This window comes from Echiichthys vipera (assembly GCF_963691815.1).
Source record: "Echiichthys vipera genome assembly, chromosome: 17".
Classification (NCBI taxonomy): Eukaryota; Metazoa; Chordata; class Actinopteri; order Perciformes; family Trachinidae; genus Echiichthys; species Echiichthys vipera.
Genome location: NC_139842.1, coordinates 16,021,995 through 16,049,984, shown reverse-complemented (window position 1 = coordinate 16,049,984; position 27,990 = coordinate 16,021,995). Strand labels below are relative to the sequence as shown.

The following is a 27,990-nucleotide window of genomic DNA, read 5'->3' as shown; positions in this document are numbered from 1 at the left end:
AAGGTATGATGAATCCATTGAGTAATAACTGTAAAAGTTAGTTTCTTAAGGACGTACATACTAAAAATGCAGCCACTGAAAACGCTTGTTAATTGAATATTTGTAGCAGATATTTGCCGTTTCTTTGTTGCATTATATGAATAAACTATCAAACAATCTTCAACAGTTATTTTCTGGTAATTGAGAGAAAATCGCAGACCATTGTAATTTGTAGATTTTTTTTACTGTTGTTTTCAGTTACATGTGAGTAGACAGGTAGCTAAAACACTACCGTGTTCAAAACAATCATCACTTCTTGAGAAGCAATAAACAAATAAAAGAAAACATTTGAGTGCTCAGCATAATGTAACAAAAATATGGCAGTAGTTGGTACATTTATCAACAAGGCACCAACGGTATCAAGACTTGATTTTTGTCCCTGCTTCTGTACGAGGTTGCCTGAATAATAGATCTATGTCTGGAGTGTGATTGTAAAGAAAAATATCCTTCTCTCTGTACCAGCGCTGGCTTCTCTAATTCCTGCCTTACATGAAAAGGGCAGCTGGGAACTTTGATGAGGTTCAGAAGTGCCATACCTTTGTTTCACTGGACAGCGAAGGAGAGATAATGACTGCCGGTGAACAGGGAGGTGATTAAAGAAAGTGTTTAAGATGAGTGGCATAGGTATTCATACCGACAGAGTAAAAAAAAAACACAAGTACATTGTTCACAGAGAAGGGGACAGTCCCACAGTCACACAGGGGCAGAGTGGAGAAACAGGCTGGCTGATATCACCTGTTAATCCACATCTTTTGACCTGATGCCTTCCTGTTGTGCTCACACTGTCCACACATCAGTGGAGGTGAGCGTTGAGGTCATACTTCTCGCAGAATTTGTCCGTGAAGGGGATGCAGGTGAGCAACTCGCACCATTCACACTTGATTGGGTAGACATAGAAGAGCACCACAAGGCCCGAAAAGAGCCCGACAAACACCAGTAGGAAGACGATGATCTGACAGCGTTTGCGATACATGTCCATGCGGCCAAAGCTGATGTAGGGTAAGAAAGCAAAGGACAGGAAGAAGCCAGAGATGAAGCCACAAATGTGGGCGAAATTGTCGATCCAAGGCAACAGCCCAAAGGCAAAGAGGAAAAGGACCACACACAGCAGCTTGGTAAAGGCCCTCCAGGGCTGGGCTAGGATCTGCCAGCTCTGAAACAACTCCACGAACAGGCAGGCCAGGATCCCAAACTGAGAGCCGGCTGGGCCCACCTGACAGAAAGAAAGCAGGGAGAAGCGTGTAAGCCTACAGAAACATGTCCACAAACATTTATAATGTGATTTAAAACTTATTTGTATTACTTAGTTTTCTTAGTTAACCTAATGAGGTCCTAATTTCCCTATTTCTGCACTGATATTTTGTGGGTGTTAGACTGGTGGTCACCTCTGCTCTATAGGGTAAAAAGATGGCTGAGGCTAAGTTGCCAGTGATGCCGCTGAGAATGTAAATGATTGAGATGCGCAGCCAGCCTGCCAGCTTCTCCAGGTCCTTCAGGATGGTCATCTGGAAAGCCACCGACACCAGGCAGTGAAGGATCCTGGATGAGGATGGAAATGGACAGAGTGCTCATGTGTGTGCCTTGCAATGTGTGTGTGTGTGTGTGTGTGTGTGTGTGTGTGTGTGTGTGTGTGTGTGTGTGTGTGTGTGTGTGTGTGTGTGTGTGTGTGTGTGTGTGTGTGTGTGTGTGTGTGTGTGTGTGTGTGTGTGTGTGTGTGTGTGTGTGTGTGTGTGTGTGTGTGTGTGTGTGTGTGTGTGTGTGTGTGTGTGAAAAGCTGCACGTGCTGGGAAGATAATTCCTCTATTTAGAGGAGGCAAACCCCCTAAGCAGACCGATGACTTTGCGCATCAACAAAATTGGTCTCATTCTCATTGAAGCTTAACAAGTTCGTGTAGCAAGGGCACTTTGTTTAATTACTTAGGAGACAGATAACAGACAGCATGAAAATGCAGGGTCATCTCTTTATGCTGACTGACAGGTCTGAACTACACCAAAGTAGTGCTGTCAGTCTGAAATATACAGCGCATAACTGCAATTAATTAATATATTTAAGATATTTGTGATGTACAGTGTAGAATTGAGGGCGCCCCCAGCTATAAGTGAAAAAATAAGATGATATACTGGAATATGTAAGCACTTTATTTCACTGGACTACCCATATAATATGTATGCTTGTTTGTGCTAGGGCATGCTTTTTCTTCTGCAGTTGTTTGACCACTGTTTTCTTCTTTTACATATTTGCTGAAATCTTGTTATCTTTCTATGCATTTTTTTGTTGAGACGCGAGTATGAATACACCCAGAGCAGCTGACAGCTGGAGTTAATTTCCTTGTATGTACCAAACATATTTGGCCAATAAACCTGACTCTGATTCTGATCTTTTAATCATCCTGTTCCCTTACCACTGTGGGCAAAACACTGATCTAGTATATCAGCCTGAGACAAAGCTAACTTTCAGCTCTTTTATAAATCATGTTTTGACTGATTCATAGGCTGATAGACAGAACTTATCTGCTTAATTGCGCCTCTGCTCAGCAATATGTGCTTATATTTGTACTTTTGGGTAGAAAGAGATTTGTTTTTAATACTATTCATGTTTGAAGGTGAAAATAACTGCCAAAAACAAAATGAAAAACTCTCTGAATATAACTTTGAATAATACATCCCCTGTCCTTTGTCTGTTTCTTTTGCCAGGCAAATCTTAAAATGAGCAAAACAACTTGCTGACAACAACTGACTCACCCAGCATGCAGGAAAAGTGAGAGCCAGAGCCTATAAAACTGATCTGGGATCTCAGGGTTGAGGAAAGGCAACAGTCCACACACATCGTCCATGCAGTGCACCTGAAGAAGGACATAGCACAGCATAGTAAGTAATGCCACTGATAAAATAACACAGGCAAACATATACTACTAACCACAAATAACATGCAAATGAAGACAGACTACACATTTCAGGGATTCGAAAACTACACAACATGGTACACCTGATTTAAAATAGCAACAGACACAAATTAAGTTTTGCACTTTTGCATTGAATAGCTTGTCTCTTTTCCCCCATGAAAAATAATGTGTAATTAAAGACAAAGTTGATTACTTGAGAGCAGAGAGTAGCCTCCTCATGAAAGTAGCCATTCATGAAGTCACAATATTCCCGGGATGTAATTTCACACCTTGAAGAAAAACAAGCAGCAATAACAAAATCAACAAACTTGTCATAAATCATGTTTTTATTTTTTCTAGTCCAGCATAAACGTTTGTCATAGGTTCATCAGCTCTCCTCACCTCCCTTTGGTTCCAATGCAGCAGGGTCGGCCTGTGATGGTACAGTCTATATGAGGCAGGTTGGTGTGGTTCCCTGTGTTGTACTTGGTGCAAATCTGGAAGCCAGAGCAGTTTTTTTTGTAGCAGTGATTAAAAGTTTTATATCTTGTCTTATCGGTGCCAAAATGTGACACCCTTCCGATATTCATCAAAATGAAAACATGTACCACATATTTGAGTTAAAACCATAACAGGATCCTGCTGGTTTAGGTAGATATTTCTCATTTCATAATATATATTCATTTAAAACAAAATACAGTAGTGCTCTGGAGATACATATTTTTTTATAACAAACTGGTATGTTTAAACTGTGCATGCATTTTATTGAGAACATAATACAGCTGTATCATATCATTAAATTTGAAAAAAAATAAAATTTGAAAATGTGTCCGTCATTTTAGTGTCAGAATGTTCTGAAAATATATAGCTTGTGAAAAATGTGTCAAATATTTATTCTGGTGACAATGGGGGGTAATAATCTGTCATAATCTGTGTTCACGTCACTTATCTATAATCTCCCACTTTATTCCTAAATATCAAACAGGGTGTTACTGTACTCACTGGCCACTTGCTGATGTCATCAGGCCATTCATGAGGGGATACTGAGGCGGGCTCTTGACATATCCTGTAATGAGACAAACAATATGCACACATTATATTTACCAGTCAGTATCAGTTAATTTATACTGTGCAATGAATAAAGTACTAATGTATCTTACCAGGGATCCTGATGGCACACAGAGCCATACTGTCTGTCTTTTCCATTTAACTGGGGTGTGCTGGAATGCCTCGGCCACTTTACCCACACAGCTAGAGTACTCTAGAAATAAAACCAAAATAGATTGAGTTAGAAGTCCCCACAGCTTCCATTTGTAGTTGAATTATAAAGGTTGAGGATTGCAAATAAGCATTGGATTTGTTTACAGACCGAGCATTCCTCCTCTGAGGTTTGGACGCAGCCGGAGCGATCGTTACGCACACAGCAAGCAGAGTTGCGTTCGATAGCTCTCTTTTCCCTGATTAGATCATGCACCTGTTTGTCCTGTCGCATGCATGGAGAGAATTTGGCCCCCAAGTGGATCAGAGCTTCCTAACAATGCATAGAGAAAGGGAAAAAAAATCATTTATTTTAGTATTTATTTAAGTAATTTACAGATGATCATTCTTGATCTTCTATCAAGAGAAGAGTGCTCACCGACCCCGGCCCGATCCAAAAGTTCTCCTGCTGTACAAACTTGACATTTTCATACACACCTTTGTTTCTTAAAACCTAAATCAAAAGAGATACAAATCACAAATAATACAATCAACATGAAATGAGTCATAATGAGTTGAAAATATATTGAAAGTGTGTTATCAAATCATCATAACTGAGCCGTTACTCACAGAATCAACTGTCTCATGCTGGGAAAAGCCCACTGGGGCAATGCCATAGATGCATACTGCCAGGATAGTGATGAGCAAATGGACAAAGGTGATCCAGTATGTAAAAAAAGGCCTAGAGGAGATGGAGAGATGTAGAACAACAGCGCTCATCATCCATCCCAAAGAAAAAGCACTCATTAGTCAGCTCTATGAAGAGGTGCAGTACCTGTGGTCATCCATGTCCTCTATCTGCCTTTTGACGTAGCTGTCAATACGCTTGCGGTAGGTTCGGTTTGTAAGCTTCCCTACCATGCCCAATCCATAAGGCCTCTTCTCTCGGGCAAAAAGCTTCTTGACAGGCACAACGATGCGCTGGCCACGCCGCTGTCCCGTAACACTCACCACCTCCTGCCGCAAGGGAACCTTTGGTGGTCCTGGAGTTCCTTCTTTGGCTTTACGCCACCCTCGCTCCAGAGGTCTGGAAGAGTTAATAGAGGAGATGGCACTTGAGGACTTTAAGGGTTCAGGGGCATCATCTGGCTATATCACCAACCAGATCAATGATATATATATATTGTTTTTTGATTGGTTATCAGTAGAGCTGAGAAAACGGTTTAATTGTTTTTGTTATGTTAACCTACCTTCTGAGTTTGAGCAGTGCATCCTGTTTAATTCATATGTATATATATTGTATTTTTTTCACTTCATAGTGTGCATTTACTGTTGGTTTGACGTTATGTGCAAATCTCAAAGTAAAAACCCTGTTTATCATTATTTAGCCCTGTTGATCATGATTTATACTGTGGCCACAGTACAGTAACTTACAGCATGAGATGACTTCTCTCCAGCTCCATCTTATCTAGGGCACTGCCTGTCAGCTCAGTCTCATCCTTCTGGCTGCTGGGCTCTGCCTCTTTCATGGCTGCCTCAGATGGCGACTCAAACACCTCGTCCGCGTATGTGGACAACTCCTCCTGCATCAGAATATCCTAGAAAGAACAGTGTGTAGAGATAATTATTCAATTAAAATCAAAAACATGGTTACACAGTAACAACAACATGACAATATTGTTGTTTTGCTTCTCTTACTCTGGCAAAGAAAGAAGTGTCCAATTCATCAGGAAAATCGACCAAGTCCTCCTCCATAAAGCTGGCGGGGGTGAAGCTGCGTCTTTGGGCTCGTCTTAGAGTGCTCTCCCGTATTGAGCGCCCCTGAGACACAGTACCATCAAAGTCGAATAAAGTACAGAAAGTAACATGTACAGTGTTTTGGTACACATATTTTATCGTAGTATATATATTTTATTTTTGCAGGCATTGTACATATGTGTATTTAATCTGTTCAGATGATCTCATCCCTTTCACGCACCTTGACTAGTGCTGCTGCAGCCCTGAAGCTCATCTTTGCCACAGACTCCCTCTTACGTCGACGGGGCAGTCGGTTGAGACCTGAGCGTGAGCTGGTGAAGGAACAAAGCGAGGCAGCTCCAGGGGTGATGGGGGTCTGAGGCACGCTGTAGCCATCCACCTCCTCCACCATACGGAAGGCTCGTCCTCGTGCCAACGGGTCCACAATCTGGGGAAAAATGTGTTCAACAAGAGGTAGTTAGAAAAAGACAAACAATATGAAATAGAAAGAGACACCCATATTTTACCTCAGACATTCAACACATGCTGCAAATAAAATCACTTTAACACAGAAGAGTAGGTGAGATATTTGGCCTTAATGCACCCGTGAGCCAAGTCCCATTTAGCCTCTAATTTATTTCTTGTTTAAGTTCTTGATTGTCAACAATCTGCATTACATAATTACATTAAAAATAAGTATTCAAATAATTATTCCATTACCTTTTGCATGCCATATTGTGAGGATGGCACATAGAGAGGAGGAGGGGTCTCAGTGCTGGTTAAGGAGATGTTGTCCTGGCTGGGCAGATCCATCTCTCGGATCACCTGTGGTTTCAGCTTTCCATAGCGCAGGCTGCAGTGACGCAGGCTTTTCCTCTGCCATTTCTGGGTAGCATCTCCGTCCTTACTGACCCCAAACCAGTCAGCTGTTCCCCTAACACCACAAACACTGACCTTTCATCTCTGGGACACCAAACTTGCACACATTCATTTCATTCTTAATTTCTCACAGAGATATAAAATGCTATCTGATGTCTGTTCTATCGTGGTGAAACTTGAGATGAAGAGGCCTTCATTGATGACCCTCTTAGGAGCCCTGTATATGGAGAAATGGGTCGGTAAACATGCGTGGGACTGATAAGACTGCACTTCCCAGGATGTAGAGAAGTGTCCAAGATAGTGCAGGTAATAGACACTGTCGAGGGTACAAGTCTGGGCATGTTTATGTCCAGACACACAAGACAGGTAGCCAGGGACACACACACTCTGCAAAGTGGAGAGTCACAAACTCTCCCAACTGTACTTGTTCAAAGAGAACGAGAGAGGCATTTATTGGATTGTGATGCTGCAAACAGAATCCAATTCATTTTTCCTAATCTTAATTGACGCAAACAGACAGCAAATCCAGTTAGCAGAGAACAGGGTAGTTCTATTTTAAATCCTGTCCTACTCCACTCCCATTTCACCAAACCTTGATAAATATAAATGCATTGACGTTGTTGAAGTCGTAGCTTAATAAGTACCAGAGCAAACAATGTTATTGCACCCTGAGGGCAGGAAGTGGAAGTGGAAACATTCTTCAAAGGAAACTTCAGGCAAGCTAGCAGTTTCTACACTAATTACCAGCTGCAGAGTGAATGTTCAGTGAAGTTTAGTTAAAATCTATTTCTCACTTTTGCTCAGCTTTCTTTTTCTGTCAGTGAATACGTTTTGATGGATGTGCCGGACAAGATTGTACAGCTAATATTCTAGCATATGTTAGACTTTCTTTGTAGCAGTGGACATGGCTTCGCTAACCTTGGTTTCTATATAGGAGTGTTGGTGCACATAGGCATGGCCCAGATTTATCTAATCAGTATCCACTAAAGAAGCCTTCAGCCCTGGCATGTCAGCCTTAAAATGCTGGCTCACTGGCATGTACCATTCAGAAGCAACAAACGCGGTTTGACAGATGTGTAGGGACATGTGTGGGCCCCTGTCACTGCCGGACTGGGTCTTTACTGTAACTCTGAGTAAAGAGGAATTTGGAACAGGAAATGTACAGCTTTTTGTTTCAGGTCCTCTTATGACTCATTTAAAGAAATCATTGTGGCGAAGACATGACTCACAGCTGCAACAGCTGGGGATAGTGAGGAATAACAATTGTTGTGAATCTTGTGATGCATGTCTCATTTGTAACTCTGAGTCAAAGTGAGTACAAATCTTAATTTTTAAAGCAAATCAAGTCAGAATAATCATTGTAAGATAAACGTATATATATATATACACACATTTATAAACTCACTACACCTGATTGACCCTAACACTCGCAGGCTCGTGAAGGACTTCCTGCCGTACCTGAGCAGGGTTCTGGAGAGTGAGTGGTGTTTCCTGACGCTGCGGCGAGCAGCTCTCTGCCCCTTAATGGGAACCGTGTTAATCCGCTCAAAGTGCACCCTTCTGCTGCTGTGACCAGGCAGAGCCGGGCCGAAAGGTGGCGAGAAGGGACAGAAGGAAAGAAGGAAAGAGAAAACAGGCAGTGAGAAGGAAAAGTGCAGGACAGTGCTGTAGCCATCATGCAGAGAGAGCAAAGCAGGCTGGTTAAGACTTGGTTTTAATTAAGATTTATAGCATTAGTGAAGTTATTACCAGGCATATGATAGAAACAGTCATGCAATGTGGAAAAAAGGTAAGGAGAGCAGATGCACTGTAGTTAAATGGAAACGTTTTTTTTTTACATGCCATGGGACACAGGCTGCTAACAACCTCCATTTAATTCATCAATGTTATAAAAGCATGTGCTGTTTATATCACATACTGAAGCATTTCATTCCATAGCAGCAAAATCTGCAAGTTCTTAATATTCTGATCTTGAAACATGCTACAACCCACTTAAATTGAGATGTTAATATATAAATCCAGTGTATTGCTAGCTGTGATTACCTCTTTATGGTCTGAGTGATGGATGATTGGCGTTGTAAGACAGGCCGCCGGGTGTCAAAGAGGTCACGGGGTGGGGACTGGAGATGAGAGGTTTCCACCGGCATGCTGATGCTGCGAAGGAACCCCTGCCTCTTCACTGGCTACACACGAAAGGAGGCATATGAAAAGTGTGAACACAAATCATGACAAAGGTGACAAGATAGGGATTCAGTGAGAAAGAACACCTGAACAAAAGTGGGAGGCTCGTCAAGTGACATCTGAGCCGTGGGAATGTCCAGTCGGAGCCAGGGAGGTTTCTTCCTCTGCAGGCTGCTGGTGCTCTCCCGCCGTGGTTCAGCCATGTTCTCTGTCCCACCCTAGGCCTGCCAGCTACAGAGACAGAGAAGGAGAAGATGATATTATTATTATGAGTCTCAGTGAAACCCATGTAATCTTATTGTTTGCCATTATAAACAGGATAAACGATGATTTTGTGCTGCAAAATTGTTTCACAAGAGGGTGCTAAGGCCCCTTATTTGATTCAAGCATGGGCGTTTACATATTTCTGTTCATTAGATTGTAAAGGGGAAACCACTAAGAACAGCCTAGAGCCGTTTACCCCTTCCCCAAAAATAGTTCAGAGCAATTTAAAAAAGCAATTAATGTTTGTTCCGTAGAGTGGGGAGTTTGCAGTCTTAAAAACATCCCTTTATTGTACAGTTAAAATAACAAATTTAATCCCTCTTTGTGGTTAAAAGTTGCTCTGCAACCAGCAGACATCTATCAGAGACTAATGACTAGGTATGCATTCCCACGTCGAGGTCTGTTGACCAAAGAAGGTGCACACTAAATCTCACCATCAGAGAGCCTGCCTGTAGCTGCAGCCTCTTTATAACCAGGCCCTCATTTTATTGTCCCACCATCTAACCTCACCTCTCTGGGCCTGGTGGTTCATTTCCTGTCATTTTCTCATTATTCCCACGCAAAACTGAACTCCTTTACCCTTTAACAATGCATCTCAAATGATCAAGCAGTATTCCACCAATGCTGATTAAAACTATCGTTTTGCAAATACGATAAGAATTTACAAAATATCACCGCCTTTCTGCATCGCACAAATATGTAAGGTTGCGAAAGAGGGTGTCTCCTCAGCTACTGAGCTGTTAAAAAACCAAATGAATTTGAAGAATCCCTCTTCGTCCTTAAATTATTATTTTTTTCACAAGGTGGCATCACCACACACACACACACACAAATCAGTCTTGATGTCGCATCAGGGGCTTTGAGCAGGTCACATACTCGCTTCTCTTCTTACAGATCCGGCCCCTGGAAAAAAAACCCGTCCATGACGTCTCGTGACCACATCTGCTTCCCATTGCCATTTCATTGCACCACAGGCTTCTGTTTTAGCCGAAGTGATGATGGGAAGTGCTGTCAGTGGATCTTCGCAGAGACGGAAGACTGAGGGCAGCAGGGGTCAATACCAATGTGTTAATATTTAAACATGGTCTAGCTCTTGCTGAGAGATATTTCATAATCCACCAGTCCTCAGAAGGACACTGGTATAGTTACTATATGATATGCTGACATTTCTACTGCAATAAAGTTATTGAATGTTCTACAAGAGGCAGAAAAATAAGATGGGATTTTTATAAAACAGCAGTGTGCATTTTAAGCTGTTATAGTGGGGTTTCATCTTTCATTCACTGTCGGTCTGGAAGGTTTTGGCTTTGTGCAGCTATAGTCTTTTACAGTGAATGTTGTCCTGACCTTTAATGACATTGTCTGGACTGTGATACCAGATTAGCAAGGCAGACTGGACCAAAGCCGGCAGGAGCAGAGTTAGAGTCTGCAGAGTGTGGGAAACAGTGTGATAGGTGGATAAGGACCAGTAAACAGAGTGCAAAGTGACATATTTTGACATATTTTGACACATTCTGCTTTACCCTGCTCTACTTTTTTGTATTATACTGAGAAAAGACTGCAAATGTACTAAGAATCATCACAGACTTCCTCTTTCTCTCATGGACTGCCTACTAACATTAGGGAAATGCAAATCCCGTATCTCAGCTTGTGAACAACAGCCATCTCTCTTGCCCCAGGCTTGAACACCCGACATTTAATTACTTTCACCATCAGTTCAAACAGCGGGGCTCCTGATATAGAGCAGATCAGTGAAGGGATGGGGCTTCAGCTTCAGGGTCGCAAATTGGAATGGACTGAACTGAAAGCAGACAGCGAGGGAACCTAATTTTCCTCCATGCTAAACATTGTTTGATTGCTTGAGCTTTGGCTCCTCCTGCTTTAACTCAGTTTGCCCTGAATGTTGTGTGGACTCTGCTCTGCCTCCAGAGAATGAAGAAAGGATGGGCTTAAACAATTCTCATTGTTAATGTGCTGCACTTCTCCTCCTGCTTAAGCCTTTTTTTTCCTGCCTACTGTCTCCCACGCCTCTCGTCCTTACATGCATGCGGTCTCTGTGTGAGTGATGTGCCATTTACAGGCAATTATAGCTTCATGGTTTCTTTATGCCGGCTGTCTACTTGCTAGCCAGATTAAACCCACACAGACAGCCAGACAAAAAAAAACATTCCAATTATGTAAATGAAGTGAAAAGGTGGCTGAAATATCTCACAGCTTTAATTGACAGTGAGTATTAAACATCACAGCAATTGTTTACTGATCATGGCAAATACACTTCATGTAAAAGTATTCTTGAAGAAGATTCCAGCAAAACCTGATAGTTTAATGCAGCCATGCAACTATTGTTATGATTTTCCATTAGCCCACTGGTCAGTGGGTTGTAAGAGCATTTGGTCACAGCCCAAGGTAAACCTCCAACGTTGGACAGAAAGCCAAGCCAAGTGCCATGGAAGTCTGTCTCCCTCTTTCTCTCTTGTCCTCCTCCAAAGTCAACATGGCAGCTGAACTCGCATGGCCCTGTGACTCGTGTCTGAAAGGGAGTTTAGCTGGAACAGTTGGCATAGTCATTGGTCAGAAGCAAGCACGGTTATGACGGCCACAGACTCATTTCTCACTGGAAGCACTCAAAATGTCAGCCATCTCTCAATGGAGGGATAATTAGAATTACTGCACAGAGAAAGTAGGACTCAAGGCTGGTCTCCGCAGAAAGTCCTTCAGAAGGAGAAATATCCTTGGGGGAAGGAGAGATGATTGAATTTTGTGTTTGGCAATTATCCAGCATGGAGGATTAGCCCTCCCTTATGAGTGCATCTTATCTGTTGGACAGTTAAAGAAAATCCGTTGTAAGGTAAAGGCTTAGTGAGACAAGACTATACTACTGAATTCTTTCAACCTGACCAACTTCTTAGTCAGTGCACCACAATGTCTTATCTCACTTTCAAGGTGATTGTGCTTTTTCTGGTTGAGATGTCGTACAGTATGGCAACAATTCAAAGCGTGTAATAGTGTTTACATTCCCAGCACTTATTTCAGGCTCACATTCTTTGGACCACGATGATTTAATCTAGTTTCTCCAAAAGATTTGTTTTTACTTCAAGATTCACATCTAAAAAGAGGGAAAACGCCCACACCCATAACTTTGCACTGCGCCTCGCAAGACTGGCTTCCTACCGTCATTTGCTCCTTGTGAGAAACTAACACTTCCTACTCAATTACAAGACGCATGACAACCCTGCATTTTTTTTTTTATCATTCTGAGACTGCATAGCTTGTCCAGACCACTTCTTCTCTCCATTAGGCAGGGGAAAATAGACAGGCGAACAAAGCACAGAGGACAAGCTGATGTCTCACCAGGTGCAGGGACGTCCAGTGGGCAATAATGACTGGAGTTGACAGGCATAACCATCACTCTTTTTCTCTGTCTGGGGAGCGGCAATCTATTGTAATACCTTCTGCATACAAACTCAAGACCAATGACGCTTTCCATACCATAATTTAATATAATCACTTGGTAATAGTCTCCAGTCAGGCAGAGAAAGGCTTTGGTTTATGACAACAGCTGCCACAGATGAGGCCTAAAGTCAAACAGAAGACTGTCTCAGTGGATGGAGCTCTTAAGTGCCACCTTGGACACATTCAAGGCAGAGTAAAAACAAAAATAAAAAGCTAAGTGAGTGTGTGGGCCGTGCTACTGCTTCATTTTGTGTTTGTTCACAACATAACCACTCACGCTTCAAAAATGTGCAGAGTCTTGCAGGGGAGCATTGCCCTCCTGTTTCACATTCATCATAAATAAAATAGCAATCTGGGCATGGTCTCTTTTATACTGAAATCTGTCATGTTGAAATCTTCAGCCCCAATTCACTATTGTACAAGAAGAGAGAATGTGTAGAATGTACAATGACTACATGATTCTACAATACCACATGTTTTAGAAGAATAACTTACGAACTAAACACGTTTGAAGATTGTCTTTGACTGTGAAATATTTGTACATTTTTTTGAAATCTTCTCTATCCAGGGCCATTTCTAATCTCAGTGCATGCCATACTCACATTCCTCTAGATCGCTGGCTTAAACTAAACCAAGCTGAAATGGCAGAGAAGGAAACCACATGAAGCCTAACCATTATGGACAGGAGCTGGCTAGTTTCCGGGTACTGTGTGTACTCTACTGCTATGCGCTACTCTACAGGAGGCAGGCTGGCTGCAGCCACACTGAGGGTGAGCTGTGTCATTGAGGCTGACAGAGCCTCAGGTGGTTGGCCAAGTCGGGCCCTACTTTCTCCCAACAGGGATTATAAAGTCAGGGAGCACAGTAGACAGGAGGAATTGCTGCCTAGCATGCAGAGGCAGGGGCCATGATGGATGACCTCATTAATCTGAGTAGTGAGAAGGCAGGATACCTCATTCTTCAGAGCTCTGGTGCTTCCTGGCCTCAGTCCTCGTTTCCCTCTTTCATCCTCTGTCTTCCTGCATGGTAAACTTTTTGATCACTTTGGCTCAAATCATTATTGTATTGTTACATACATTTTTCAATGTATTTACAAGCATTTTATTATCAGGTGATGTTGCTACAATTCTGTGTAACGTAAGCAGGTTCCGGATTGCTGTCTTCCTGAAAACCTGGCACAAACAAGTTATGTTTAGTTTTCCCCATGCTCTAACACTTAGTCATTCGCTATAAAGGCTCCTACTATCCATTGTTTCTTATGCTTCTCTCCATGCTGGAGGCAAGGCTTGACACTGGAAACAATGGAGGGAAACTATGCTATGCAGACAGTCACTCTCCCTATTTTATAACTAGAAACATTATTGGTCAATTCTTAATGTAAGACATACAAAGCAAATCAGACATTGTCTCAAAAGAAAGGCCATCTACATCAGACACACTTAATGCTGCCATTGTGAAATCAACCTTAATATACAGTAGCTATAGTTCCCCTAAATGGGATTTCATAACGATGACCAGAAATGTGTGACCGCATAGTCATTCTAGTGAATGGGTGGAGGCATGTGGGAAAAAATATGAAGAAGCAACAGATCTGGCATTTCCCCCCAACAGACAATCTAAAGAGAAATCCTTTGCACCGAATAAGACTACAGGCATGTGTCGTGTGTAGTTTTCAACAGGCATCTGAGGTCCATCTGTGCATTAAGCACAGCGCTATCTTTTGATCTTGATATAACACATTGTACTTCTGATCAGGGTTGAATTAAGAAGCTTGCAAAACTACAAAGCTACTGATAATTCAATTGGGCGAGGAGAACAGAAACAGAGACCAAAACAGGCACTGAGATAAACTTGTTATACTGCAGAGCGGTGATATAACCAGTTGTGAAAGTTGATTTGGATACAGAGTTACAACTGTGCTATAAGTAATTAGAGCATTTCTCTAATGTGTCTCCTCATTTCTTAGCGCCCTGGTGACTAGGAAAGCCATGCGACTTTCCATACACACATTGCTGTCCTCAGGCTAGGGTTAACGCCTCTTTCGATCTCTCTTTCTACCATCTTACAGGGAAGAAAATACTCAAAAAAAAAACCTGCCGCAGCGCAGAGAGTGAAGTGCAACTGAGCAAGAGTAAAGCTGCCGTCATCTGAATTGAAGTGCCATGTGACAGGCTGTCACACCAAACTAGCCTTACAATATTAAAAAAAACACATACAGAGAGACAGCAGAAATATCCGTCGCAGCTGACCCTGAGATCAAGTGTCACAGCTAGCTGAGGGGCAGGCATGGTGGGGCGGGTGGGGCTGCTTTGACTTGGAAGGTGGGTGGTGGTTGAGGGTGGGCATGGCTGACATGGCCAGCCACGACGGGTGGAGCAGCTCATGGCTTTTCCCATGTTTTCCACAGATCTTTAGCTCAGGCTGTCAGCACTCGGTGGGATTTTACAATGAAGACTTATCCCAGACTGAAACCGCTGAGACTAAAAGGTTGACATATTTGTATCGAGTCCATTACCAGGCTCCCTCACTGTCATAACAGTGTTTACTAAATGACAGCATCGAGTGCCAGAGATATGAATAGCTCATGGAAGTATAAATGGCCTCCTAACGGCGGGCTACGTGCATGTGGTGTATTTTTAGAGCTCAATTGCAAATGTTCGTCTGGATGAAACTGTAGACCAACATGAAAAACATCCTGCTGCAGATTTCGCTGCAGTGGGCTGTTTTCTATCACAATGGGATGACACCTCTCAAAAAACTGTGCATATCAAACTAATTTTATGGAACTTGATGCGTTCGTTTATCTCTGTGCAAAAAAAAAAAACACCACCAGAAGCAATATCTGTATTCTCCATCACACTGCCTGCGCTGCTTCCCTTCTTCTTCGACGAGGCCTTTTATATTGCCAGACGAATGCAGAAAATTGCTTTTACTTATATTATCAGCACAAGAGCCAGCTTTTCTATGTGCAGCAATATCCTGCACAGGAAATCAATATGAATGAGATGTGAGATAAGTTAACACAAGAACCAAGATATACATTTACTTTAATCTTGGTGTGTTTACAAACAGAATATCAGCCAACTGAAAATCAGCTGTTTGGCACAAAGTTTTCTTCCTTTTCGCTGTACAGGTGAAACATTATTACAGCGTGGCTAATTCAGCGCTTGAATTATTTAGTTAGTCTGTGCAGGTGAATTATTTACACTGTTGCGACAGTAGCTGCTGTGCACATGGTGGAGGCTCCTTAGCTACAGCATCTCTGGTCTCAGCATTGTTAACGGGACTGTTTCACCTCACAACAGATAGTAAGGACCTGTCTTCACTTCAGTGGAAAAATAAGGCTCACTTAGTAAATCTGTGTCATGTCTCAGATTGTGCTTCTAATCTTGAGGAAGAAGTTGACAGTAAAAACTCCCTCGGCGTGGGCTATATATATACACACACACTGGCCGAGAAAACTTAATTCGGTTTTATACAACAACAAGGGAGTTGTGTGAATACTCCATGACCACCTCCGTTAGATCAGGTAACACCCTGTTAAATCAGCCCACAGTGAAACTGCCCTCACCACTTTGGGTTGATAAGCAGTTAGTTTTAGGCTGGGACTCCAGCTGCCAGACCTAAAACCTCTTTGTTTACCATAGAAGCTTATCTTCAACTCACTGTATCTCCAGCTGTACCCTACAAGGAAGCTTGGTGCCTACTACAGAGTGGGAAAATCCAGCATGACAAACAGGGACGGTAAATGAAATTCAAAAAGACTGTGATAGTCCAGAAGACATGACCTCATCTCAGAGGCTAACAGAGAACTGTGATAGATGTTTTAAAGCAAAAGCTACAGTGTCCACATACAAATATGGCTGTTGCACATCTGGACTCTGTAATGAACCCACATGTATAAAGTATAATAATGAAGTTGACTTTGTCACACAGGATTTAGAGCGAGATGAGAAGCAATTCGATTAAGATTGAGATCCTGTTTGCATATTACAAGCAAGGAATGTTAATAATGAAATTAATATAATTATATAAAAAATCCATAGAGACTCATAAATATGTCCTTTCCAAAGCATGAGGATAATTTAAATTCATTGTTACATTTCCAAATTAGAAGAGGCTGTCAATGCTGACCAAAATGAGCCCTTCAAAGTTAAAGTCCAAGCTAAATGTCAAAGATCTCTACTGATCCCTACTCTAGATCTATTACTCACCCTGATAAGGGGATCAATAACATGAGCATCAGACTTTCTGACAAGGTTGTAGTGTATTTCTCACCCCTTGATCTGCACTAGTTTTTCACAACATCTTAGATTTATGGCTTATTGGGGGAAGACGCTTCAGACAAAAAAAAGGAAGTAAGCCATCTTGCAGCGCCCAGTCCTCCCAAAAGTGTCCTGAGAGTACAACAATCACCTCATTGTTTGACATTCTCTCTTTAAGTGAGTAAGAGGAGAATCTCAGAAACAGTCTGCCCTAACAACATGTGATCCCCATCTAAATAGTTTCCAGCATGATATCAGCCTGAATCAAGCCTACAAAAGGCTGCATTGTATGGCCTGATGTGGACTGAGCTGAACAAGGGACATTGTGCAGCCTGATGGTAGTCAAAAAAAGCAAGAGCAGGGTGAAGTTTTCATTCCTCCATCAATGGAAATGGCGCACTAAGCAAATTGCCAGCTGCAATAATTACTCAGGCTGAGGCGCAAGACGAGTTAACTCCATTATGGTTGACGTCGTATTGGTGTGTATGGTTAATGGACAAAAGCTACATTCAAGGTAAGAATCTTTGTGATCTAATCAATCACCAGGATTAAAAATACTTCACAAAAGAAGGGCCATCATCTCTGTCATCTCACATCCTCTGTGGGAGACCACCAGCAAGGAGAGAGGTCAGGTTACTGCTTATTTTACCAAAGGAGTGCTGGAAGGAAGGAAGGAAGTGCAGAGCAGGGGATAGGGAGACGTGCAAAACGAAGGCAGGAAACACACTGCAGACTGGGCGCATTCTTTGTGTCCGGTCCACACAACCACGGAAACAACATACACTTGCGCACATGCACAGGAACACATCTACACATCCAATACCTGGCCGCGATGAAGCATACATCACTATATGCAGAAAATAATAGGTCTCGTTTGATTCAGGCCTGCTGCCCACTCTGGACTGGCGCAGAGCGGAAAGATAGTGATATCTCAGTGTAGTGTGACATTGAAACTGACACTTCTATTTAAGAGTGCAGATGAAGTGTGGCCTGTAGCACTGGCACAATGGGAATAAGCCATATTAGCATGGAAACAAGCAGAGGAGGGAAAGGAGGTTGGATGACACAGAGCACTACAAAGTCAAGGTTGGAGCTTAAAAGTGATTTTCAAAAGCAATAAGGCATGACTGTTTCACCTAAATACATACTTAATTATTCTATTTTTTTAACATGTAGGTTCTTAAAGGGTAAAACAATTCACAGCATGTGATGACGAAGGAGTTTAGAGGCTCACAAAATGCCCAATTTAATTTTTAAAGTCCACTTTAAAATGAGCCAACATATCACTCGCTACTGCAGTGAATATTAACTTTTCAATTCTTTGGGATTATATGAATTAACAATTAACTAGGCCTTTAGATGTTTTCACCTTCAAAATTGGTCAAAGTGGTCTGAGCAGGTTGAATTACCACTCTTCAATTTCTCTCTTTTTCTAGTTAACAGCAGCTGTTGGCCTTTCACAATTGCTGCTTAATCTCTCTAAAAAGCACTCTGTATCAACACGAGAAGAACTACACCTTTATCAAGGATGTAAGATAAAAACATAGGTGTAATAATAACACTCATAAATGCAAAGGCATGAAAAACAAAACTGTGAAGGACAGCTTACATTGACCTGTCAAGAACAGGATATCAATCATTCAGGCTATTCAAATACTTAAATGTCTGACTAATTTATTATTTTCGACATGAATCACCCTCGACTGTATTCTCTCTTTTGATTCAAAAACTCCTTATTTTATTTGTAGATTGTCTCAACTCTCACAAAGGCCTAATTAAGATTTTTACCCTTTCAATCTTTTAAACATTTCATGTCATAGCCTACACTGAAACTGCACAGAAAATTGATTGTCCTTGAAAGATTCGCGGACCTGTTACAGCCCAGAATCCGGATTATTGACTGCATGGATTTTCACCACTGCAGGCTGTGAATATACACACATGTGAGCGGGTGAGCATGTGCATGTGTAGGTGTGCACAGCCTGAGTTCACAGTCAAGTGAAGGACGGGGAATATCGATCGAGGTTGTTATGGTAGCAACCTCCTTCTACCCCGAAACACATTTAGTGTCACAAAGACACAGCTTTTCTGATTGGGATATCTTTGATTCTGAGGATCTTATTTTTGCAGAGGCAACAGCTGCAGAGACCTATTTAATCTTCAGGTTCCCCTCTGGATTGAAGGGAGGGGAAACCGTTTTTGTCGCACACGTGCACACACACACACACACGCACGCACGCACGCACGCACGCACGCACGCACGCACACATGCAATATTTGAATCTCTTTCATCTGGTACACAGGCAAAGATGTAGATGAAAGACGAGGGGAGGCAGAGAGTCATCATAAAAATTAATCACATGCAGAAAGTTTACCCCCCTCCTGTCTTTCTTAAGATGCATTATCCAAGGCACAATTACTATTGCCTAAATTATTAAAGGCAAAAAGCCCCCCAAATAATCTAAAAGATAAAAACAACCTACTTTGGGCCTATAAATAGCATGATCAATCATTAATCATTAGATGCCATGGTTCTCAGAAAACATTGATGTGAAATGTCTTGTATTGTGTTATTTTGTTTTAGTGTTTATTTAATTTAAAAGAACACAGTGCTTTGTAAAATAACGGAAACAATTATTAATTTTTTTTAATAAATGATAAAAAAACATGATTATAATTTAAATCCTATAATATTATAGAACAGTACTGAAGAAACTGTATAAATCATGAAAATGCATTGACCAAATGTTTTGCACAAACATGTCATCACTAAATTATACTTATATTCTGTTCTTACCTTAGAACAAATCCTAATTAAAGAAAACATTGGTGAATGAAGCCCAGTGCGTTTCTAATACGTTTTTGACATTTTTAAACTCACAGGAGAAATCTTTGGGTGTGACGGTTACTCTGTCTGTGGTGGTTTCACAAATGTGGGTCATAATGCATTTGGGCAGAGGCTGTGAACGACGCAGATTTTGGAGCAATGATTCAGATAAATGTGAGGTGAGATATTGGTCTCCATGTCAAAGCATGTGTGGATCACTCATCAGGTCTGTGCCATTTGTATGACTGGTCTTCAAAACCTTTTAGAAAATGAAGAACATCCACAGATCAATGAGTTACTCTTCTCATGGTAAATAAGTGGCTTGAATAGCACTGAATTCAGACTGGTTACATTAGATGCACTAATTCTAATGATCAGCATTACTTTTACCATTTAATCTCATATTTTCAATAGAACAATTGAATATTTTAGACTCCAAAGTGGAATAATTGTATTTCTGTTCAGTGTAATTTCACTTCTTTTAAAGATTTCCCAGACTCTGATATTGTCTATTCTGAGTAAGTGAGGGGGATCCCAAGGGAACACCCAGAAGTGAGTCCAGGGTCTGCAAGCTGGGATCATGGAGATGTCAAAGCGAGGATGATGGGGGAGGAAGGAGGAAGCATGAAGCCGTGCAGCTGGACCAAGAGATCAGTGGAAAACTCCCGACAAAAGCACAGGAAAACTGGAAAAGACTGGGGCAGGTCCTCTGGGGCAGTCACAGCCCCAGGGAGAGGAAGGCCTCCTCAATCCTGGTTTAACTGAAGAAAACACACAGACCTGTCTGCTTTCCCCTCAGTTCACAGAGCACACAAGTAGGGATGCTTCCTTACTCTGCTCATATTATATACTCAAGCAAATATTGTCATGCAGGAGTGGCAAATTATCAGGAAATGTAATATTGGTGAGAAGACAGAATGCCTAATTCAGCCAAGATGAGAGAAGTAAAACATAAATAAATAAAAATTCCCAGATTGGGAATAGAAACCCAAACATCCTCCAGGAATACATTACTTTGGATTTGCATTACTGTTCATGTTTGTTTTTGCAGAGTTCTGAGTGAATATGCTTCACCACATATTAGGCTTCCAGCATGATGCCTTCACTATAACTGGGTGTGATCAACTGGGCACCATAAATGAGAGGCTTTACATCATTTTCCCTGGCACGAGGCATAACAAGCTCTGTCAACTGGCAAATGGAAGGGAAAGTTGGCACGGGTGTGAAGAGAAGCAGAGGCAGTAGAAAAGGAAAGTTGAGGGTTACGGGGTAAGGTACATGCTCAAATGTGCCAACGGCACCTGGCTTGATTCCACATCAATCCATCTGAGTGACAAATATTGAACACAGTCCAACAGACAAATCTAGCTTTATAAAACAAATACAATTGAAAATAAAGTATAACTTAAGATGCACTATGGGCATACTTTAGAGACCTCTCTGCAGTTTTATTTCAACACTTTAATGGTTCAGGCTCAGTCAATAGAAAAGAGCATTCAAACCGACTAAGATCCACCTCTTCCGAAAAACACAGTAAAAGAAAAGTCAGAGGATTCCAAAACACACCCTCATTTCTGGGAAAGCTGCTGGAGTGAGTTTGGCACATGGTATGTGATGTTGGTGGGACTGTTGAAACAGTCCAGATATAACTGTGTGTGTGTGTCGCTCCATTCAGGGAGCAGTCAACTTGACTTTAGCAGTCTAGTACACAATGAGGATTCACAGCCTCTGGGTATGACGGCCGACTGTGCCAAAGATAGAGGGGAGCGGGGGGTGGGGGTGGTCTATCCTATTTAAAACTGCACCCTCATTGCTGCTGTAACAGTGTTGGGATACTGTATCAGTCATGATGTTCATTGAGTTGCTCCTCTGGCCTGACAATGATCTGAGAAAAAGTAAACAGATACAGCACAGTGCTGTCATTACAACCTTTGAGGCCTGTACTGCTTAGTTACACTACAGTCTCCACTGTAGATGAGCCATGCCCACGCACGTGCACGCGCACGCGCACACGCACACAAAAGATTTTCAAGTTGGATTTGAATATTAAGTTCTGGTCAATCTAACTCCCCTGTATGAGTACAATTTTAGAAAGTTTTAAAAGGTTGTAACTAATGGCTTTAATGATTAAATACATTTTTGACAAAAAACCCTGCTGCATATCCTCAACCACCAAAACCTGCACTACAGAGCTTCAAAGATTAATCGATTATTTGTTATTATTCAATTGCTCGCCAACTATTTTGATCATTTTAAGAAAAAAATCTGAATTTGCGGGTTCCAGCTTCTTAAATGTGAATATTTTTTATTATAAATAACAGTCATCTGCACAAAACTTTCCCACAAGGAGACTGCACTGATTTGTTGACCATCAAGTTGTACTACTGTTATTTAAGCTTGTGTGAGCTTTGAAACAGAACCCTCTTTCAAGACATTTCACCCAGGTAAGACTACGCAATTGCAACATACCTGACGTATATATTTCTGTCTCGAGGCACCCGGTAAAGAAAGATATTTATTGGGTTATCTGCGGACACGCCCTCTGAGAGCTCTTCACGCTTTAAGAGAAAGATCAAAGTTCAAGGAGTCATTGCTGCTTGTCTTTAAGCGCCAGCCTTCTGGGAAAAATTCCCACAGCCCTGAAAATGAGCATTGTCCTGAGGTTAACCAGCGTCAGACACCAGGTCAGTGAGAACACAAGCTACAGGAACAAAAACACCCTGTAACTACCAACCCCAAATTAGATGTTTTCATCTCTGCTGCAGCCTAATGTTGGCCTGAACCTGTAAAACCAATTCATGGTAACCTGCATTTTTGGTGTAGTAACGCCTCAGACTTTTCTTCAAACCTGTGCCTCAAAGGTTTCTAGTAAATGCTGTGAATGCCGGTTCATGTATGGCAGTCTGGCTCATGACAGATGAGGTGCTGACTGTGAGAAGGGCAGGGTGGCAGGGTGGCATGCTGGCAGACGGAGGCTCAGAGGTAGCCCTGAAATAGCCTTCCTGCTGCATGACAGTATTACATCACAACTGACTTCACCAGCATGGCTGCTGCTGCATCATGCCACCACCAAGATGTCATAGGATGGGCAGAACTGGACTGAGTCACACAACCGAGCCATCAAAAGAGGAAGAGGCAAGCAAACAAGCAGCCATAGGATGATGATGGGTACGAGCAACAAACACCACACTTCCTGTATCATTAAAACCAATGTACGTCAACAATACATGTTTTTTTTTCCCTATGATAATAAGGCAGAATGTGCTCACATTCCTTATTGCATATGCCTGACAGACACTAGAGACACAACACGGTTTCTGTTTTTCCACAAATACCACATTATTTGACATGAGAGAAAAATCACTGTTCCTGCTCCTGACAACTTAGTCAAAACCGTAACCACATCAAAGTGAAAGAAGGTACGAGCTGAGCGGGTACCAGTGAGAACTAGTTTAAACACTGCCTGTGGGCCTTCGCACCATCAATCCCCCGTAAAAAACATACCTGACATGCTTTTTAAGCTGATGTCTGTTTGAACAGTTGTAACCAATATATTTAAACAGGAAAGCATGTGTATTGTCTCCAAAGTAGCAGAACAAGTTTGTTAACATGTTTGACTTCTCCAGATACTGCTGCCATGCCCTACATTCACAAATCAACTTAGGAGAAGATCTTTACTGTCGCAGTTTTCACACAAAGCTGCATGTGATGACAGATACATGACATCTCAGAGAAAAATGTCATTTAACACTATAATACTTTTCATTAACTGTTACTCTAAACACTGACGGGGAGTATGCCAGCTGCTACAAGCTTAGAATTAGTGGACAAGCACTGTTTAAATCCGCAGAAATGTTCTTTAAATTTAAGTCAAGACCCCAAAGTTTCCAAAGATACTAAATATCTTGAGCTGAATTTTAGGAAATCGAGTATAAAATAAAGCAAAAAACATGGCATACATATGGCCTTAAAAACATGTGTACATTAGATATTACAGATAGAGACATGCTTAATACAGTGTGTTATATCCCCTTACTATTTAGTATTATTCATTTAACATATGGTCAGAGCAACCTTCTGTCTGGTCAGGATCAGTAATAAATGTCAACTTTAGGACGCCTGGAAAACAGGATTCTCAAGTGAACAATTCTTAGACTCGTGATACAGATGTGTTTGTTGGAGAAACAGCCTGAGGTTATTTAGAGAAGCATGTGCTCTGCACATATGGGACTTTTTCTGCTGTGGCGCTCATTTTGCATGAACTCAGAGCAAGCTCAGTCTAGAGACCGAAGAAAATTACCAACAATCACAGAGTAAAGCCATGTTTGGGAACAGGCAGATTTCAGATTCCTGCCAGGAAATCTATCACTGCTTTGAAGTCATCTCATCAGCAGAGCATCAAATCTACAAAGAATGACCATTCTGGGATAAATAACTGTGTCCTACTTGTAAATGGGGCATTCCATCAGAAATCAAACACTTTCTGACCTCACCGATTTGAACTGTTTTCCTGAATGTTAACCTATATGAAAGAATGTGGTTGAATCGTTCAGGCTTTTTTACACTGAACCAAACAAAACCCCATTGTGTGATTTTAGATAGCACGACAGAACTTGACAGAGTGTGTGTGTGCCTGTAGTCCCCGTATGCTGACTGTCCCTTTTACACAGACATCGATTTGGCTCTGTCAGTGCGTTTACATGCTGTTTAAAAACCTGATTATATTCGGATTAAGGGCATACCCAGGTTTCTCAAACACCATACCCCAGGTAAAATCGGAGTTCTCATACCCGGATTAACAGGCCTAGAGAACTCCTTCAGTACCCCGATTATTTGCGCATGTTAACAGCGTTCTCCGGCTACTGTCGGGTTTTGCGTATGCGCTGCATTTATAGCTCCCCTCTCCCCACTACGCGGTGGTGGCTTTTGACCCTGAAATAGAATCAACCAGGAAGCAACGGCGCAGAAAACAATGTGAAAAAACAAAAACAATAGAGCGTTACCTTTGAACCGAGGGAGGAGTTCACAACGGCAAGTAACATCTCTACCAAGAAGACCCGTTTTTGTCGTAATTCTGTCCAAAAGTCGGCCAGTCACCATAAAAAAAAGCCGTATTCAGTCCAGCTGTATGTTGGCAAAGCGCCACCTACTTCACCGCAGGTCGAGCTACTCCATCATTTTTCCATTCAAGCCCTGCTCATGTATACCAGGGGAACTTAAATAATCCGATCATTCCCGTAAGGCCATTTTCGGGTTACTGATGTGCATGTAAACTGATGTGAATGACTACCTTCGCTGCAGGTCTAATGGCAAGAAAACTCTGTCCCCCAATTCCATGTCCATACCTTTTATACAGAACAGTAAGGCGTAATAACAGTGCAACATTCCCACCTTTAACAGGCTGGGTAAAAAAGGCTACAGATATCTTTAACACATATAAACAACACATACTTTTTTGATTATCGGAAAGCTAACAAATAAGGTCTCAATACTTTTGGTCCAAAATAAATAACATGGAATGCATTTGTGTCTTGAGCCATGTTGATTCAGCCCATCAGCGGCCTGTAAGAAGCTACTGGCAGTTGAGGAGGGCGATGACGACACAAAGGCCACTGATTGTTCAAAACAACAATGGCAGCTCCAAAAGAGGTTAATGTAGATGCTGCGATAGCATAAGATATATCAGAACTGGAGAGTATTTTGTTAATTTAAAGAAGAACAAAGAACAGCACTGAAGGCTTTTCTTAGTGCAAAAGTTGTTTTCCCTCTTCTCCCAACTGACAAGCAGCCTGTTACAGACATACAGTATGTCTCATCCAAATACCTGTCAGGTATGTTTTGAAAGTGCCTTCCCTTTTCCAAACTGTTTCCAGTGATGGCTTCCCAGATGGTTCAGTGCAGCAAACCATCTGGCAAGTCAGCCTGGAATTACCAACCATAGACACAGAAATCTGCTGTTGCCCGGTAGCGTGCACCAAATGAAAACTTCCGGAGATCTGAGCCTATAACACATAACAAATAAAAAAATATATATATCAAACCACATTCTAATGCTATCTTATTTAGGTGAACATGTAGTGGAAAAAATTCAAATCAAAGGGGGTGAGGTCAGAGAGTGTTTGATTTCTGACGGAATTCTCTAGATGCATCATCTTGAAGTGATTACGCCACATCATGAAAAACATCACTATGGTGATGTTGCATAGTGATGAATGCTTTAAGATGCAATATCTACTGATGAATGGCAACAAATAAAGGTTGATAACATAACCGCTGAGCGTAAAATCACGCTCTGTAGCACTTTTGAAGGCAACACCATGTAGCAGTTGTACAGGATTTTGCACTTGGCCAGACTGACAGACAGACAGATACCGCGCCATGAGTCACGCAGGCATGACTATAGTGTGGCCTCCTCAGCAGCCCCCTGAAAAACTCACATACCAGCTAGTCAACACAGGCCAGCCTGGATGGTCCACCTGCCTCAGCAGAGCTACTCCAGGCTCCCTCCAAGTTTCACATACTCACATGCACCCACATAAACACCCAAATACACACACATTGGGAATACTCTCTCTGGAGTCCAGTTGGATCAGATACAGAGGATGAGGATAACTGCCACTATCACACATCAGAGCTTTATCGGTGTGATTACATCACTCATAGCCATGATCCCCCTCCCTCCATGTGATAAGGTTTCAGGAACACTGGGCACACAAACCAGGCCATGTGCTCCTATGTCCTGTCTGCCAAAATAACTCAGCAGTTTCTAATACAGTACGGCTACGGTTTCACTTCAGTCTGCCCAGGTATTGTAGGACATTGGAGCGTGTAACCTTTCAGATGTCAACAAGTTTGCAGTTTGTTAATATGTGAGCTGCCTTCCTGGAGCTTTCAACCTCCGATGAATCAAAGCTAGACATTTGAGTGGCCCCTCCATGCGTATGATTTTGTGGAATTTTTGTCCTTCTGTGACTGTCTGCCATGAGTCACTTTGAGTCACCATGTGTAAGTGCCTCATGAAAGCCACAATTCAGAAGAAAATAAAGCTCTAAAGAAAGAAATAGTACTTTTAGGTTCAAAGAGCTCCGAGAGCAGGGAGATGATATGAGAACCACATGCTGTCTGCTGCTCTTTTCGTCCACATTCTCACCATTAATTATGTAACATTTGTGTGTAGCCATCTAGAAAACGTACGGTGCTGCTATTTGTCGATTTACAGAAACATGCATATACGTATAGTCATACATAGTGCCTTTGAGGAAGGTGATGGTGAGGCTGATAATGACCAGGATGAAGAGGAAGGGGAGGAGTGGGAGGAGGATAAGTGAGGTAATGGTGTGACTTTATGCATGATGTGTTGCATGATTAGTCAACAACACAGTCATTTTAGGTTCATTCCTTTGTACAAAATTACAATTCCGGGCCATCGTCCAACACCCTCCAGTTAAATGTTACCCTATAATGTTGCCTGATCTTGAAATTAAACCATCAAGTCTTTGGCTCCTACAATGTGTCTAATGAATGTAATCTTTTCTGAATTTGGCCAAGTGGAAAAAATTAAAGAATGAAAGAAAGAAAGCTTCTTATCCTTTGGTTCTTTTTGGACATCTCACACCTCGTTAATTCCACTTCATCATCTCTTTAATGTGTGGTATTTCACACTTTTTTTAAAAGGTGATTAGGCCTCAAGGTGGACCCAATTATACCACATGAGCACTTTAAATAGCCTACTATGGAAACTCCACTACAAGCAGCGTAAATGGCACAGCACCGTGTAACTCTTGTAAATGATGCTTACTATGTCCAGCCTGTGTGCGAAGGATTCCCATGTCGACCAATTGACCAGTAATTCAATCGACTAAAGCTCGTTTATCCTCCTCGATCACGACGCGTGAGCGCTTCCTCCGGTCGCTGCCTTTCGTATGGACGGCCACAGGAGACAGTCATGAAATAATGACACAACTTACCCTTGTAACAAGCCGATCAGATGATGTCCAGCAGTGGAAAAAAAAATCCGGTTTCACAGATTTTTTCCCCCAGACAGCAGATGAGTGATTTGTCACATCATCCTGGCAGAGGGGCAGAAATAAACGCGCTCCTTTTCCCACCCCACAGATGTTTGTAAGCCAAGCCCGGTGCCGCGGTATTCAATCTGATCACTCTTGATCACACCAGCAGCAGAGGCAGTCCAGGGGTGGTGTGGCTGAAATGTAGCTGCCGTTCAGTTCTCTGCTTCCCACCTACGGACAGAGCATTCCCACACTGC

General features: G+C 42.0%; 1 protein-coding gene across 1 annotated transcript; it reads right to left on the bottom strand.

Annotated features, from left to right (window-relative positions):
- Positions 1 to 249: 249 nt before the first annotated feature.
- Positions 250 to 27,990, bottom strand: rhbdf1a (rhomboid 5 homolog 1a). The gene is made up of 18 exons (XM_083931636.1): positions 27,692 to 27,990; positions 9,002 to 9,146; positions 8,778 to 8,917; positions 6,576 to 6,789; positions 6,097 to 6,303; positions 5,817 to 5,939; positions 5,553 to 5,716; positions 4,954 to 5,205; positions 4,749 to 4,860; positions 4,558 to 4,632; positions 4,291 to 4,452; positions 4,082 to 4,182; positions 3,924 to 3,987; positions 3,324 to 3,418; positions 3,136 to 3,211; positions 2,782 to 2,882; positions 1,425 to 1,578; positions 250 to 1,252 (listed from the first exon to the last, which is right to left on the bottom strand). The coding sequence occupies exons 2-18, from the start codon at positions 9,116 to 9,118 to the stop codon at positions 833 to 835; spliced, it is 2,577 nt and encodes an 858-aa protein (XP_083787762.1). The 5' UTR covers positions 9,119 to 9,146; positions 27,692 to 27,990; the 3' UTR covers positions 250 to 832.

Bases quoted from the DNA above. Each gene is read 5' to 3' on its own strand.
- rhbdf1a (XM_083931636.1), bottom strand. From the start codon at position 9,118: ATGGCTGAACCACGGCGGGAGAGCACCAGCAGCCTGCAGAGGAAGAAA. The intron at 1,579-2,781 runs GTGAGTCAGTTG...ATCCTCATCCAG, and splicing joins TCACTTTTCCTGCATGCTGG to GATCCTTCACTGCCTGGTGT. The intron at 1,253-1,424 runs GTGACCACCAGT...TCTTTCTGTCAG, and splicing joins TTTTACCCTATAGAGCAGAG to GTGGGCCCAGCCGGCTCTCA.